Genomic DNA, 17,263 nt, shown 5'->3' on the forward strand with positions numbered 1-17,263 from the left:
CTGAACATTAGTTTGTATAATAAAATAGTCCTCAAACAACAAAACAACAATATTAGATTTAGTATTGTAGCAAGAGATTTATTTATTTCATATACTATTATCAGTGTGCCTGAGGCAATCGCTTTGAAACATTTAATCATAAGAAAAGTGTTTAAAAGGAAGAAAGATTTTTCACAACCAAATCTTAGTTTGAATTCTCATTTTCATTCTTTAAATACAATTACATTTTAAAAGCTTGTTTTTGAAATATAATAATAATTCTTCCAGTAATTGCATCTACTAATTAAATATTACAAAAAAAAATTTTTGATGGTACTTCAGCACAGCTGGTAACCTCATACAATTGAGATCAACATCTGAAGGCTTATTGCAAATTTCGTTGCTGTGCCACATGGGTTTGAATCATACACCTAACTGCAGGTGTGACAGAACAGAAACATGAAGAAGCAGGAGAGGAAGCAGGTGTCAGACTGACAGGTATGTGACTGGAAACTGTACATGGAACTAAGATGCCAAGTCTACTGAAACTGTCAAAAGAAAAAAAACCTGAAGAGTATCCACTCAAGCAGTGAGGCTCAAAGAAATAAAAATGGTTTAAAGCATTAATGACAGCAGACACTGAAATTCCATTTCCCATCAAAGGAAAAGTCTCTAACCATTTTCTATAGTTTAGACTGCTGTTTACATATACTTTTGTAAATTAAAGGCAAAACAGCACCAATATAGTGACTGAATATAGAGATACTTATCTTTTGGTATCCTACTATTTTAGAAGCTTAGCAACAAGGCTACTGCCATGCTGAAGCATTATCTGAACTTCATGGCAACAGCTTCCACTTAAATGTCTTTTCACAATGACATTTTAGTTATTCTCACATTGTGGCTTTCACATTTTAGAAACATACAGGCTTCATACAAGGTTAACACAGACTACTCTTTTTCATATGTAGATAACATAGAAAAAAAAAAGCTGAAACCTTGGTGAAATTTCCCCCATTTGACTCCTAAAGTACTCTCACCTTCACAATAATATTCCAGCACTATCAATACGAGGAGGCAAAAAAAAAAATCAAATAGCATTTCCATACCTGCAAAAGTTTGTCATAACGATCTGCAGACATGAGAAAACGGCCATCTTCAAGCTGCATTTCCCTGTTCTCTAGCAAATTGTTTAACACTGGCAGGACATTCCGCTCAGCCTTCTCCAAGCCTTCCAGAACAAGGATTCTGCCTTCAGTAGCTGCACGAACTGCACACTTTAAAAAAAAAAAAAAAAGCCCCCCAACATTTAATAGAAGTGTTAATAAACTTTGCATTATTAGTTAAAACAATTCTTTTGTTGACAAAGAACCTGCAAGTTCTTCCAAGAATTTTCCCAAAAGAACATTTATTTCTGCAAGAATCAACATGACTCAATGAAGCCATTAACTTGATAATCCTTTGAAAACTTAGGGTTAGAAAATATTTCTTTTCTACTTTATTGGTTGTTTATATATGGCTGCTTCTTAATGTGGAACCAAAATGTAAACCTAACCTCTGGTGCTGATGATTTTATGCAACTTTGTTACAATGACATTAACTAAAATACATTAAGTACACTTGATATCTAACATTCATAATTACCCCCAGTGAAAGATTCTGAAATACAATGCATTCTCGTCTTCTTCTGATTTGCAGAAATTTAAGCTGATAATAATGTGGCAGGTTTGGGCATAGGCAACATTTAGAGGCATCAGTCTTTCTTTGCATTCCTATCACATTTAAACACAATTTCAGACACAAGCACAGTTGCAAAGGGAGAACAAATGAAATCTTTTCCCAGCATGTCTCCTATAAACTCCTACAGAAGAACCTGTCATATAATGCTAGATGAAAATCGCTGATGAATAGATGCCAAAAAATAGGTCAGACAGAAAGAAGATATTAAAAAGAATAATGAAGAAGCACCAGAATACAAAAATAACCTACCAAAAAGTTACATATGAAAGCAGACGTATAAAAGACAAATGCATATGGATAAAGTAGGAACAAAGATGAATTCAGCACAACAAATTAATTGCTGCATGGGTTTAAAGCACACAACTGACTCAGACACCCATCCGAGGAGACACAGAAGACACCTGACCCTTCTTTTGGAGAGGGGTAGGAGCTGAGAGCCATGTAAACATGGCCAGGCTGCTGTTCTACACCACACAGGTCATCATGAGGTGTGGCTTCAGGGGAAGCAAAGGGTGAGCACATACCATGGCTGGGACACTGTCCCCACTCTCTCAGGACCAGCCATGGTGACCCTGCCCTCCTCTTTCCACCGCTCAGGAGAGTGTGGCTCTGGGTAATGAAAGCAGCTGAGCCCAGTGGAGCCTGGCAAAGCGGTCTGGAAGTGGAGCTGGCACAGAGACAAATCTCAGCAGAGCCAGCATGGCATGGTGCCAGTGCAGGAAGTGGCCGTGGGGAACAAAGGCACAGCAAAGCCAGGATGAGAGTAGCTCAGCCCAAACCAAGCCTCAGAGGCAGGAACTGGTCAAAAGCAGCAGTGCCACAAGGAACAGAGTCCCAGCAGACTGTACAGAAACAAGGGGCATGGTGCAATGTGACCTGGTTTTTAGGGGGCTGTCCATCACTGCATTTCATTGTTTCGGAGCTAGGGATGGGAAGCACTGACAGTGGGAGCACCCACCATCTTGTCTTTGTCTGGGGAAGCCAGAACTAAGCTGAGGTGGTGAACACCTTCTGTGTGTAAAGCACATTTTCTTATTTTTTGGTATACTTTTGTTGCTAACATTGTTGCTTTTACTGTGCATTTCTTATTCCATTGCTGTTTTCTCTCAGTAACCCACATCTTGGACTTTGTTCCTCTCTCACTAAAGGGGGAAGGGGAAAGGGGAGAGGCTTATTTGCAGTTTAATTTCTGTCTGGTGTTAAACCACCACAAAACTAAACAATAAGATTAATCAAGATGCTTCTGTGCAATTTAGAAACATAACTTAAAACTGGCAAATTTAGCCATAGAGTAAACTTTTCACATCACTATTAAGATGGAAACAATGCTTAATTATTAATGTATCTAATCTGGACTCAGGCAAACATTACTGAAAAAAAGCACTTGAAAATCCAGATCAAGTTCCCTTCTTAAAAAGACAACACTTCTATATTTAGTCTCATAATCAGTATCAAAGGAACCTGGAATAAACCCATTAAACAAGGACTAAACCTCAAATTATTTCCCTTCCACTGAACCACTAACTCTTCAAAAAAAGCAATGAATTTTTTTCTTCATTCAGGACATCATACACTACCTAACAGGCAACACAAAACACTTCTCATCTCATAAAATGTGCACAAAGAACAAATTTTCTACTAACATTCTTCCCTAGGAAGGTCATTGGTCATGTCAAAAATCTGCTCCAACCTGCTTGAATAGAAAACCTGAGTCTCCAGCAGACAGTCCAGTACCTGGCATAAACAAAATGCTATTCTGTCTAAATGCAGCTTGGAGACACAGCCAGAACTTGTTTTACCAAACAATTTATTTGCCAAGCTGGTTGGATTCTGCATATTATAAGTCTATGAAGACTTTACGACTGATTTTTACTAGCCAGAGGAAAATACACATTCTGTTCATATGGTTTCAAAATATTTTGAGTATCCATAGAATCTTGTTGACTCATGTTGAGACACACACACACTATGGATGTGTTGAAGTAACAGGCTTCCAGTACTAACGAAAACCTCTCTCTTGAACTGGTGTATTAAGAAAATCTGCTGTAGGAGTAGACAGCAAATATAAGGAAGTGTAGAAAAATCATTAATTTCAAGAAAAAATGCTCTCCATTAACAATGCAATCCTGAGAAGCAGCTTACTATATACACTGCACTGACTGCTGATCATCAGCTTACAGGATCAAAATTTTAAAAGTACAGATATTGGAAACTGTTTGAAATTTTTATTCAAAATCCTATTTCTCAGAAAAATAAAATTTCAAATTATCTTTGCCTACCTATATGCACATTTTACAATCAGATTCAGGAAAGGTTGAATATACAACCATGTTTTTTTTATTTCATAATCAAAGACACCTCATGACATTGATACCACCACCACCACCCCTGGGCACTAATTTACTCTGATGTGCTTTTTTCCATCTTCAAAGCATAGCTGAATACTGGAAATTGCTCTCTAGAATACAATGAAGTAAGTGAACACTTCGTCTGCCTCTGAAATTCTTGTGTTAACTAGCATAAAGTCTGCTCTTAAGACCAGAAGAGCTGAAATATCTCTCTCTGAATTATACTGGTTCTTCATTCTGGTTGTAGTGAGTAGTAATTTTTTCCAAAAAGCTAGGCATACTACAAGGCATCCTCTGAAAACATCAGTTTTAGCTGTATATTGATGGATTGGTATGGAAGCTAAAACACATTTAAAAAATCAGAGGAAGCAAAGTAAGTTTGCAATCTGTCACTGAAAATTATTTTAAAAAATGTTTCCAAGAAACAAATCTTCATAGTTCTATAATGAGAACTCAGAGAGAGTTACACTGACCCCCTCTCTCATTAGTTTTGTTCAGTCTCAATGTCTAGTATAAACCACAAATTTGACGGGAAGGGGCTATAGCATGTAACCTTGTCACTAAATCTGAGATTAAACATATTAATTCTTGTTAAAAGGTCAAGAAGGATTTGTTAAAAGTTTACTTTCAGATTTGTTGTCACTACAGCAAAGGGACTATTTTGCTTATCAGAGGACAGATGCTGCTGCCTCCCACCTGTGCTGCCAGAGCTCTGGAAGGCTGGTAACCTGGATACCTGCTCCAGAAAATACCTGCAGCTACCAGAGGCTGGGAGCAGAAATACTTCACACAACCTGCTCTCATTGTAGTGGCTTTATGCAACAAATACATTACGCAGAATGCTTACAATGGTTTCACACTGCACCTACAAAAAAAAATTCTCTTTAAAGGCAAAAACACTTTAGGAACAAGACAACCCTAGGTAGCCTTTTATTGACTCTCCTGTAGCTGAATCATGGCGAGCAGTGCAAAATAGGACAAATGCAGGAAGCTGTAAACCCTAATTTTTACATAAATCACAGTGTATAAACATATGGATGAAGTTATATAGTGTCAGAACAGGAAGGACAGAAAAAAGCTCACCACAATGCACACATTGAAATGCAAAAACATCGGAGAAAGAAGACATTTTTACATAGCCTACCAAAATAGTTTGTAAAGCCACAAAAGTTTTAACAGTATAGTTTTCACATACCAGAAATGAAGTGATAGTTCTTTTCTCTGAGAAAAATGCTTATTGCACACCAGAACATTCTGGTTGTCCTGAAATCCATACAGAAGGCTCTTGGGGAACTCCAAAGGACTTTTTTCAAATCTGGGCATCATTGAGAATATGATGGACTGACTACATTCAGAATTGTTTTATAATTAAAAGGCTGGAAATTGCTCAACAATAATCAATAACTGTGTCTTTTACAGGAGATACCTCAAGGTACATTTTAGGGTTTTGTTACATGATGACTTGCCCTGCTCTGAAAACTGGATCCCTGTAATGACATCTCAAGCACAGCAACCATAAGAATTTAGAAAAACAACAGTACAAGCATCTCAGTGAAAACAAGAACTAATGAGGAAAGGATTCTCTGCCTCTGCAGCCTACATTTCAGATGTCCCTTCCAATGGAATATCTTGTTCCCACTACCCACACAATATCCCACACAAACTCATCCACCCAATTCTTTCCACTCATTTCTGTATCTCATAAACATCACAACAATGTAATGTCCAGATGTCATTTACGATGAAAAGAGATCCTGAACAACCATCTGGTAAAGACAACACAAAACTTGGGCTGGTTTTGAGCTAACAAAATGGTGACTGGCTGCAGCAGGCTGACAAAACATGAACTATTATATAAGTGGTACGATCTATCTTCCATAGATGAGAGGTTTGAATCCCTGTAACCTACCATGCTAACAAATATCACAAAACTTAGAGGAAATTGTTATCTTCTAAATTCATTTCCATGAGTCAAATACAATTAATCCAACTTTTAAAATTTAAATGGCTAAAACTACCCAACAAGTAGAAGAAAACAGGAAAAGAAACTACAGAGAAGCAGAATGGAATATTAGGAGCTTTTACTGTCTCCTACTGGGGAAACTACTTTGTTAGACTTTCAAGATATGTGTAAAAGACATGTCTAATGGTATGTCTCTACCAAAGACTATATTGCAAGGTATTTGTTCGGCTTTAAGGCTTCGTAATTCCCTAGCTATTGTTTTCCCCCGTGAGTTGAGCAAACTAGAAACCTGTTGAGCCACACTAAAACAGATGACTACTTACTGGACTGAAGTAATAGAATCCTGCAATCACAAATTTGCTCTGACTGTTCTTACAGATAGGTGTCACATCTGCCAATTTCCAGTCACCTGGGACTTCCACAGTTGACAAGGACTGCCAGTAAATGACTGAATATGAGAATAGGCTTTCTCCAAAGTAGAAATATCAGCAAAAACTGCACAATAAGATAAAGGACTACTAAAGCCACACTCAGCCACTTTAAAAGCTAAAATGTCACATTTTAATGAAAACATAATGCTATCTTTTTCCTTAAATATTTTAAAAGTCTTATGCTAGTTGTTTAAAATAAAACATATTTAATAAAAAAGTTAGGAATGTATAATGCCATTCCAAGATGAGATGACAAACAGGCCTATCATTTATCAAAAAAAGTATATTCTATCTTTTGTAACAAAATTTTTCATTTTGTAGATGATAAGCTACAGTTTTACATTTTTGAACTGAGGCCACAAATATAATGAGTTACACATATTCCAAAGGTGATGTACATATTTAATGAAAATCGCTGTAATAGTAACTAAGCTGATTAGTCAAGTTAAAAAGGTAACTTAAGAATTAATTCAACCTTTTTCTCCCTCCGTAATGGAGCAGGGGGCTACATCCTAACTATTCAGCCTACCTCCCCACTGAGTTAATCAAGTGTTTTCTAGGTAGGTTTTATAGCTATTTTTCTCCTGTGAGTTTAGCAAAATTACAGAACAGATACTGTTATCCACTCCTTTTTTTATTTAAATATCCACAAAAGACAGAGAAATTGCAGTATACTGGAGTACTGTCAGCTAGGCTAGCTAGTATCCAAAGAGGGAATCCAGCCGTCTGCAGTAGTTAATGTTTCAGTGAGGATGAATGGCCTGAACTACTGAAAAGTAGCTAAAGCAATAAAGTCCTGAATTTATTTGAGTTTTGAATCAGAAAACTTGGCTAGAAAAGTTTACCCTAGGAAGTGAACCAACATATGATGAGAGCATAAATATGTAAATGTGACAAGAACTGGAACAGTCCTTCATTTCAGTCATTGATTTTTGTTTCCCCAGTCACTGATTTCACCTTCCTCCACACAATTTTATTTTCCATTTTTGAAGTATCACATGTCAAGAGATCTGGTTTTACTTCCATTACCCCTTACCCTAACATGACAGTCAGGTGTTTTTGCAACAAACTGTATTAACAAGAAATTACATCCCTGCCTTGGCAGGGTCCAACTATTTTAGCTGCTTTACACCAAGTATCTTAGTATGAGAGCAGTTACATCAGATATACAAAACATTTTGCCTCGTGGCGAGAAACCAGGCTTAGCAGAAGGCAAACTGAGGTTCTAAAGAGGTTTATTAGTAAAAAAAATCTACAAAGAAATATACCTAGGCAAGGTTTATCTTCTGTACAGGAATAAGGGAGGAGGGCAATTTAAATTTTTCTTCCTGATAAGCAGCGAAATAAAAAGAAAATTAAATACTTGAGAGATATCTAAAAAATATGAAGTTAATTATTACTCTTAAATCACTTTGACTCAGAGCACCATCCATCAAGACCATATTGCCTATGGATATTATGATCCCACATATTACAAAGTATTTCTCCTTTCCCCATAGTAAGAAATAACAGCTGAAAACCAAGTGGAATATACATGTAACAGATATGAGCATAAGAAAAAAGTATCTTACACTTATAAGGAATTATAAATACATGATCCTAATTTTCCTTACATTACATCACATTCATCTATATGCCTTGTACATCAAAACAAGATACTAGAGTCTGAACTGCTAGACTAACAAATCTAGTTGAATGCCGACACTTTAATAAACATGAAGTATTGCAAATGATTATACCAAAATTACTTCTACAAGTTAAAAGGCTACCACACAGAGCTCTTTAACATGCAATTTTTCTTTTAGATAAAAGATACATTATGTCAACATCAACAAATATTAATTTCATCCAAATACTGTTGATTTCTACCTAATATTTCCCTCTTTGTCTCCAATGTAGGAGAAACTAAGAAAATGAATAGGAACATTCACACTTTTGGAGTGCATTGCTTGTCTCTTCTTTCTTCAGACTTCACTATCTTACTTCTTGTTCTAGGTACACAGATACTGCAGTGTTAGTCAGTCCATGAAATTATACTTTGCAACAATGTGGCTGTGGCTAACTTCTCAGCAGAGCAAAAAATCACTGTCACCTCCAAGGCAGTAAGTTAATAAATCACAGAATCACACAATTTTCACTCAGTGGTTAATTTTTGTTAAAAGCTGAATCATTCTTACACATCTTTTTAAGAAAATTTAGAAAGTTTTTTATCTGCATATACAAACATGCATACATATGTGTATACCCACATACTCTCAAATATCAGTCTCACTCTCCAATATTATTATAATTTCATTCCATTAATCTCACATCTTATTTTACAATTCCCTTTCAAATCTGCTTTGATTAAAAGAAGCCAAATTCCAGACTGGGTAATGCTGCTCCAGGGGATTTCATGTTATGTTCATTTTACAGACAGTATAGTTTAAGCTGTCATTTCTGTCACTCTGGATGTTTAATTGTTTACTACATGAAGTGTTTCAAGACATGTCAGGAGATTATTCTTCTGATATCTTGACAATCAATTTTACATTTTGCCATTGTATAACTTAGGATGCTGGTGCAGTTAGGGATGTAAAAGTATTGTATCAAAACGAGTAAGCTCACATAGGTCAAAGACACTGAAAAACAGAGTCCAATTTAGTACATTTAATCTAAATGCTGTAAGACAAAGGGTAAACAAAAATGGGCATTCTGGACAAAGTAGTTTGCAACACAATCATCCTGGAGCAACACACCTCTCAAGCACTAACAAAGTGGATTAGCAGCTCTCCCAAATTCAACTTCTACATTTAAAAAATGTAGGATTTCCTTAGGTGTAATAATTATTAATGTAAGAGGCTGTAGTAATAAGAATTTAAAACAGAGATGTACTTATGTAGCTGTACATACAAAATAAAAAGCAAAACTATATGGAAATGGGAAAAAAAAAAGAAAAATCAAATCTAATTCCCTAATTTTTGGAAATACAACAGGCTATTAGAATCATCTTACTGGTTCAATGAAGTTGACAGCTTAATTGTCAGAGTTATAGAAGCAGAAAACCACTTTGCAAGACAAGTCTTCTATCAATAGAAGTAAAATCAGAAGATGCCATTTGAATACTTAATGTAATACAAAGTAATTATAATTACTTGATATACAATATAATTAACCCATGCAAGAAATTACAGAATAAAACCAATATATTACTTAGTATTGCTCAGTAACAGCAATAATGACAATTTTGAGGCTTTTAACAGTGAATTAACAGCTGAAAGCCAAAATTAGTGGCCCAAAGTAAAGACAAGCAAACAGAATTTTCTGCTGTCAGTACATGAATTAAAACAAATAATTTGCCATTACCCCATCAGAATTTCTTTATTTTACATTATTTTAATTGGCACTGAATTTGACAATTCAATATTTACCTTTATTTTAATGACCTATTTCTGAGGTAAATAAACCCTTTTTTTTCATCCTTCATCAGATATCTCTTCTAACAACCTAACTCCAACTCTTCCACTTGATTCACTCTAGTACTAAAAAAATGCTGATATGCAAGAATATTTGATATGCTGGCCTTTCATTATATATATCAAGATGGAATTTCAACAACTACTTCCAAATGACTGCCTCTCAAATATATTTTAATTATCTGCAATCATATTCTGTAACTTCATTTTAAAATATAGCAGATGTTTTGAAACCTCTGAGATAATAATTTACAGCATTTAATCTGTCACTATTAAGTGTGGAGCTACAAACAACTACAACATCTTAATAGTCACTCAGAGATAACTTTGCAAACGTTTCTGTGTCTGCAAACCTGATGAGCCACTACATTAAAGTTCTTTCTGGTCACAAGATGCCAAGTTTGTTATAGTACGTTATTATTCAAAGTGCAAAATAACTACATTACTATATTATTACTTGCTTACAAAAAGGCTCATATATCTTAAACAACAGATCAGTTTTATTGAACCTGTAGAATTCAGACACAGGATGTCCTGGAAACCAGACTTGCAAACTCTGCTGTCTTCTCTTGGGTGACATGACGAGCAAGCATGATATTCTACAGGAAAGGAAATGGTACAACAATCTGAAAAGCAGAGTCTACTATCTTCAGTCCCTCACACGAATTCACCTTCTCTTTGTCTCAGTTATGCCAACTGGAGCAATCCAAGCTCTTTAGGGAATATTTTGTTAGGGCTTCCTACTGCTACCTTTCTCAGTTAATGGTCTGTAGTTTAAAGAAGAGTAGTGTCAGGCTTCTGTAATGCTCTGACTTAGTACAGCATCTGCAAACCTCAAAATCATTAAATTAATTCATTGAAATTCAGGGACCAGTGTAATCCGTAAAACTTATAGCTCAATAATAGAATGGAATAACTAGAGCTATGATAGTTCTAAACTATGTACCATATTTTATTCATCTAACTAAAATGCAGGATGAGAAAACTTCAGCTGTATCACTATCTATGAGATTAATTCTTCATATTTCCAGTATTTTAAAAGTGTTAATCTAAATACCAAGTATATATTTTTCCTAAGTTCCATTCAAAGCTTAAACATTCATCGGTTATAAATACAAGTAAAAATAAAATAGGAGTTCAGGAAAGATGCAACGGATTCCGACAGATTTTAGTACTTTGGTATCTTGCTAAAGTGAAGTCTTGGCCTGAAGTGCTGCTGTGCTGGATTCTGGCAAAAACTTTTCAACTGAAAATTTCTAACTCACTAAGGAAGGCAGTCATCTTAGACCTTGATCTTAAGAAGCAAATCTTCCCAGAGCATTCATGCTGATATGAGATGACTCAAAATAGATTATTCGAAGTGAGGCTGCCTCACAGGGGGATCAAGGTCTACAGACAAATACAGCAGTAACAGACCATCTCACATCTCAGTGAGCTTCTTACAGTCCTTGACACAGTGACTCTTACAAATGTTTGTTAATTAATGCTATTTCACCACAGGTCAATTACCTTGACTATCCTGTACCAAGTGTGAGGATAAGGCTGCCCATAACAGCAGATAGGTGTGGAACTGACATTAGTCCATGAGTTAATCCCACAACCTACAAAAGTGCTCTTATCCTCTGGTAAATGAGAAACCATTTACAGCCCTAGTACGCAGTACTTCAATTATCTCCTATTGTGTAATCCTTGCATTTCCAGGTAAACATGAAATAATTTGAAGTCCTAGAAGTTACTGAAATAAAATACATTTTGATTAATTGTTAACTCTTCATTGTGAGGATCTTCCACTGCTCAAAGCCATTTGTTGTGGTTTCAAGAAAATCTAATTAAAGGTTTCTAGGTTTCTTGAAAGTTTGGGAGCTGAAGAAGAGATCACTGGGAATTTAAGGAAAAAAAAAAAAAAGAAAGGAAAACACTTCTTTAAAAGAGAGAACAAAGCTTTCTGGTTTTCTTTCACGAAACACCTGCATGATGGTGATATCATTTACCTCTATCGCATCACCAACCAAAAACTCTTTAAGTTCATACTACACCACAGAAACTCACCCATCCTATCTAACCAGAAACCTAACTTCCATAAGAATTTTAGGTATCTAGGAAAACAAACATTTCTCATTAAGTGTGTATTTTACCTGCATAATCAGAAAGGAAACATGCCCCTGATAACTTATGAAGAGAAATCTTACCTAACCCAGGTCAGTCCATGGCTGTGCCAAATCAGCTACTGGTCTGGGGCAATACCAAGGGCAGGAATGTTTAAATCATTAATTTATTCCAGATCAGCAGTGAGGTTTCAGATCAAATCTCCCAATTGTCTCCCTTTACTGTGCTTGGGTCTCACAACACAGAACAGTCATAAAAACCATGAACTAGATGCTTTTACAATTAAACTAGTTCAGAAGTTTAATTTCAGGAATACACCTAATGTGACGCAAATTTGAGAAAGAGACATAGCAAGGGTAGTGCTTATCTAACTTGCACAGAATGGACCTTAGTCTTATCAAAAATGGTCTGTCTAAATCAACCTGTAGTACTCTTAAAAGACAGTAATCGTAGATTTGGGTAAAGATAACATTTATGATAATCATGAGATCATTGCGCAAGAACTTTCTACTTGGATTAGATACATATTAATCCACATACTGATTTTTCATAAGATTAACCATGACTTCCTTCAAACTACTTGTGAATAATTACTAGGTGATGTGTGACTGCAACTTGCCTGGTCAAGATAAAAAGCACTGCCATCCCGGATCTCTCGTCGCTGTTTGAGGTCAGTTTCTGTGGTGTCCCTCGATAGTGCAATATATTCAACCTCCCGCTTTGTCAGCTCCTGAGGACAACAGCCTAAAGTTATTGCAAAAATAACACTATAACCCAAGTGACTGAACTTTAAGAATACACCTAATGGTATAATTGTACAAAAAAGCTCTAGGCAGCAGCACAATGATCTGAAATAACTCTGAACAAAATCTAATATCTCTTATTTTTAAAATGTTAACAGCATGTTCTGCCTCAAACTAAATGGTTTGAATTTCTGCTCAATAAACTTTTATTTTCCCCAAACCTACTCTAGAAGAGCTATATACTCTTTCCATTGATCATCTGTAACATCCTGTAGGTTAATCTTCTGGTTCCAGACTCTGAAAAATAGCCAGGATCTACAAATCACAAATAAATTCAGAAGTTTTCTGTAAAAGATTGAAATGTTCAACTCTCACAGTACAGTAACACTTTTAATGTGATGCAGTTGTGATTATTACCTGCACATTCTCTGCCACTACACTGATTAACTATATTACTCTTATCTTCTCTTCCTTGGCTGTCATGAGATGCACTCTGCATATGTAAAACTATAGGCTATTTAAAAAAGGAGAACCCTTGGGTTATTGTTTTTCTTATTTTGATTCAATATGATATATACTTAGAATTTGCTGTCTTAAAGGAAATAAAAACAATTCTCCCACGTATTTATAATACATATTTCTGCTACTTCCATATCTGGTTTATTATGCATTCTGCTTAGGAAACAGATTCATAATGAAATGCTCTTAGCCTTTATTCTTCAATTAAAGATGTAAGTGATTTAACAGACCTCTCTTAACAGGCAGCTTTCAACTATAGTTGTATGAAAAAATAAAGCAAATGTATAAAACCCAATAAAACTATTTTCTTTCTACTTTTGCAGTGCTTATTGGGTTACAAAGTCACCAATTCGTTTATGTTGCAGGGTGATAGAGTTGTACTTTCTCTTCATTAAAGAAGGAAAAAAGAGTGGTTTTAAACAATTAGCCCTGTGTAGGAATGCATAGTAGCTTTCAGCAATAGCAAATAGAGTTTTTGAGGCTTATATATTTTCATTAAAGGCACCACAGCATGTATCAGCTTACATGGAAAGATCAGCCTTCACATAATTTTTTGGTTTGGCATTGAATCAGTAAGCTGCAGTCTTTCTAATAGATCTCAAGTGCATACAGTCTGGCATAAATATCAAGACACATTCTATATCCTATGCCTGGATATCAGGTGTTTTTCCAAGTCCTCTTTTTAGGTTATACGAAACTCTTCATCATTTATTTTAAGGACTGCATCAAACTGTTAAATAACACATCTGGTTTGCTGAATTCAAAAATCTTTTCTCTCCTTTATAAAGTTCATAATCTTGTATTTTTCTCCTCTATGCTTTACCTCAGGGAGCTAGCCTTTGAATTAGTATATTTTGATTTTTAAAGGAATGTCTGATCTTTATGAAAAGTTTTATTACACCTCCATTTGTGATCCCACTGCTCAACCAGATTCCAGATACAGCTCATGGCAGACCTGGTCCTACCCACATCACTTTCTGGGGCAGACATCCCCCTCCGCCTGATCATTTAAGGGCACTGACTTTTTAAATGTGAAATTTTGTACATAGTGCTGCCATGGTTCATGCAGATGGCTGTAGGCACGTCCTTCCCACATTCCAAGAGAGGATCATACACGCATCTACTCTTTCTAAACACTCAGAATAACTGTTCCCAAATGTTACTCAGAACACTTCTCTCCCAAATCCTTTCCTTCATTTCTTTTTTGATGTAATGAAGCAAAAACGATTTGTTGTCTGCAGCACAAGGCAGATATCTTAATCTTCTAACATACATAATGCCGAGAACAAACTGTTTCTACATTTGTGATAGCATATGGTAACACAGTTTTCCAACTCTTTTTTTTTTTTTCCCCTCTGGAGTTTAAGCAGAAAAACACGTATTAAAATGTCTGTACTTTCTATTTGTCTATAACAAAAACTGAGCTTTGGAAAGTATGTTTATGAAAAAAAATTATTTACTTCCTAAGTAGCTTGCTCTAAGATTTTCTAGGACTACCTTTTACCATTTGTCAAGTATAACAATGACTGACATTAATAATTGTGTCTCCAATACATTTAAACCAACATACTCACCAGATACTGCATGGCAATAGATCTCCGGAGAGGCCCAGGAGGCCCAATAAGAAAGACATCTTGGCCAAGAAGATCTTTCTGCATTATCCATCTTAAATGGTGGACTACAGACTGGGCCAGAGACTCTGTCACTTTGAAACACAAAGATAAGAACACATTATTAAATTTTGAAGTGTTAGATACCTGGCCATTCAACACTTTCTTTGGGCTTATCTCCAAAATTAAAATACACAAAACTGTACTACCCTAATCTGGACAGCTGAAAAGCAGAGAATTCCACACAGGGTTTATATTAGACCACTTAACTTACATATAAAAGTTGATACATCTATCTTACCCATTGCTTTTTACTCTGCATAATTTCATCCTTCAAAAAAACAACATACATAAACCAGAAAAAATGTTGTGAATTTGTATTTCACATTTAACTGAGCAACATAAAAATTGTTTATTACTCAAAGTTGAGTGGACTTTCCAGAATCAGTTAATATAATATAAATACATTATATATTTACACAATATATTTACAAAATATAATTTGTAGAATATTTATCCAGCCTATATCCCAATGCTTCTGTGAACTCTGAAGCTCAAATAAACCCAAAAAACTCCAACTGCACCAGACTAAGATTAGTGTTCAGGGACAAACTTAATTTGCTACTTTTTTAAAAGACAATGGTATTCTTGTTTATATTTTGACACAATAAACCACAGAATTAAATTATCAAGGAAACCCAAACTTTGCCCTGTCACTACATTTATACCATACAGCCTCCAAAATCACTATTGAAAAAAACCAAATCAAAGCAGATCTATTTACTTCTATTAAGAAATAGCATATGCATTAATTTAAAAATCAATAACCTGATGATACTTAAACTAAAACTTTTACCACGTGCATACAAATGTTGGCAGCACTGGAAAACATCCTGCAGAAACAGCACACGGCAGGAGGCATACATCACACTCATTGCCATACATCTTCCTATCCCCAGAAAAGTCCTTCACATACTCTCCCAGCAAAGCCTGGCTCTTTCTCATCCACATGGTGCATGGGTGTGTATGGCTGCTTTCAGAACAGTCTGACAAGACTAATCATGAGGTTTGAAGCTGGAGGCTCAAGGGCACTGACTGGGATGCTGAAGTGCAGTAAGAAAGCAGGCCATAAAATCTCCAAACTAATACTTGGTTATCCGCCTTTTTTCAGTGTGATTACTGGGTGCAATTAGAAGCCAACATGTACAAAAACAAGCCCTGGTGTTACATCTGATACAGGGGAACCAGTATGTGCAGGGCGGAGTTCAGGATGGCAGGCAATAGTGTCACTCAGTTCTGAAGGAGCTCAGTTCGCTGCTGAACCTTTGCAAACCACAATTAATACCCATTTTTGTAAGACCATAGAAACAGCATTAAATGACTGTGTAAGAATCAAGGAAGATTCTTCAAGCATACGGGAGATTAAGGAAAATTTTAACAAAAATTAACTGTATGTTTTGGTCTTTTGTCTGGCACTCAAGGAATCCATTTGAAATAATCTACTTTCAGAGAAATTTACAACATCCTTACTACCAATGTGAACAGAAATAGCATACACATGCAGGTGAGCAATCTATGCATTAGGATTATCAGATTAATTGTAAACAAACATTTCAGGTTTGCCTTATTTTCTAGTTTTGTTTTCTTAACAACTATCATTAGTGTGTCCAGGATTAACTTTCATATATGGTGTGGTGAGACCACATGAATGTAAAATGCTTTCTTCTTCCTTGCTGAAGTACTGTATTAAAAAAGCAATGCACATTGTACCACATACAGCTGGGCAAGTGCAAATCAGCTCTTCACAGGGAATAGCATGCTCCTTTCTACAAGATTTTCAAGGAAATTAGGGAAGTTCCTACTAGATATATTCTTTGGGAAATAAAGGGTAATACATCACACCAGAATAACTGCTGTGTTCAAACTTTGCTACTGGACAGGTATGGAAATTTGAAAAGCACTTCACAAAGAAGTATTATCTTAAAGGTACAATTAAAATTTTAGGACAGATCTCACATTCATTATTACTTCTACCTGGATGAAGCCAATGTGCCTCTAGTGTATTTCCACAATAGCTCGGTTCAAAAGAAGAAAAATACTTTGCTTGCAATGGCAAAATAAGCTTGGAACTCTTTCATGTCAAAATTTATGCACTAGAAGCACAGCAAAACCAGCTTTGACACAGCCTGACTACAAATACCTCTGGCATAATTCTCATTAATATCTGTAGCTATCTTTTTCATTTTTAGGATAGTCTCAAGAAAAAACTTGGCTCACACTTCAAAACAGTACATAAATAGCAACAGAACTTTAGAATGTTCAGCAGCATCTGCAAGAAAAACTATAATGTAAAAGAGAACACGAGTGTA

General features: G+C 35.7%; 1 protein-coding gene across 3 annotated transcripts in view; it reads right to left on the reverse strand.

Moving 5' to 3' along the window:
* VWA8 (von Willebrand factor A domain containing 8) overlaps nucleotides 1-17,263 on the reverse strand; it is a 181,476-nt gene that overhangs the window by 141,859 nt on the left and 22,354 nt on the right. Inside the window, exons 3-5 of one of the 3 annotated variants that reach the window (XM_030272011.4) lie at nucleotides 14,859-14,989; nucleotides 12,642-12,752; nucleotides 1,089-1,256 (exon numbers count right to left, since the gene is read on the reverse strand). In XM_030272011.4, coding sequence (XP_030127871.4) covers nucleotides 1,089-1,256; nucleotides 12,642-12,752; nucleotides 14,859-14,989 — 410 coding nt within the window. Of the gene's footprint in view, nucleotides 1-1,088; nucleotides 1,257-2,243; nucleotides 2,325-12,641; nucleotides 12,767-14,858; nucleotides 14,990-17,263 lie in introns of those variants that run through there. The other 2 variants (XM_072928692.1, XM_072928700.1) reach the window with 2 other exon arrangements.

The sequence above is a fragment of the Taeniopygia guttata genome, chromosome 1 (assembly GCF_048771995.1).
Source record: "Taeniopygia guttata chromosome 1, bTaeGut7.mat, whole genome shotgun sequence".
Lineage (NCBI taxonomy): Eukaryota > Metazoa > Chordata > Aves > Passeriformes > Estrildidae > Taeniopygia > Taeniopygia guttata.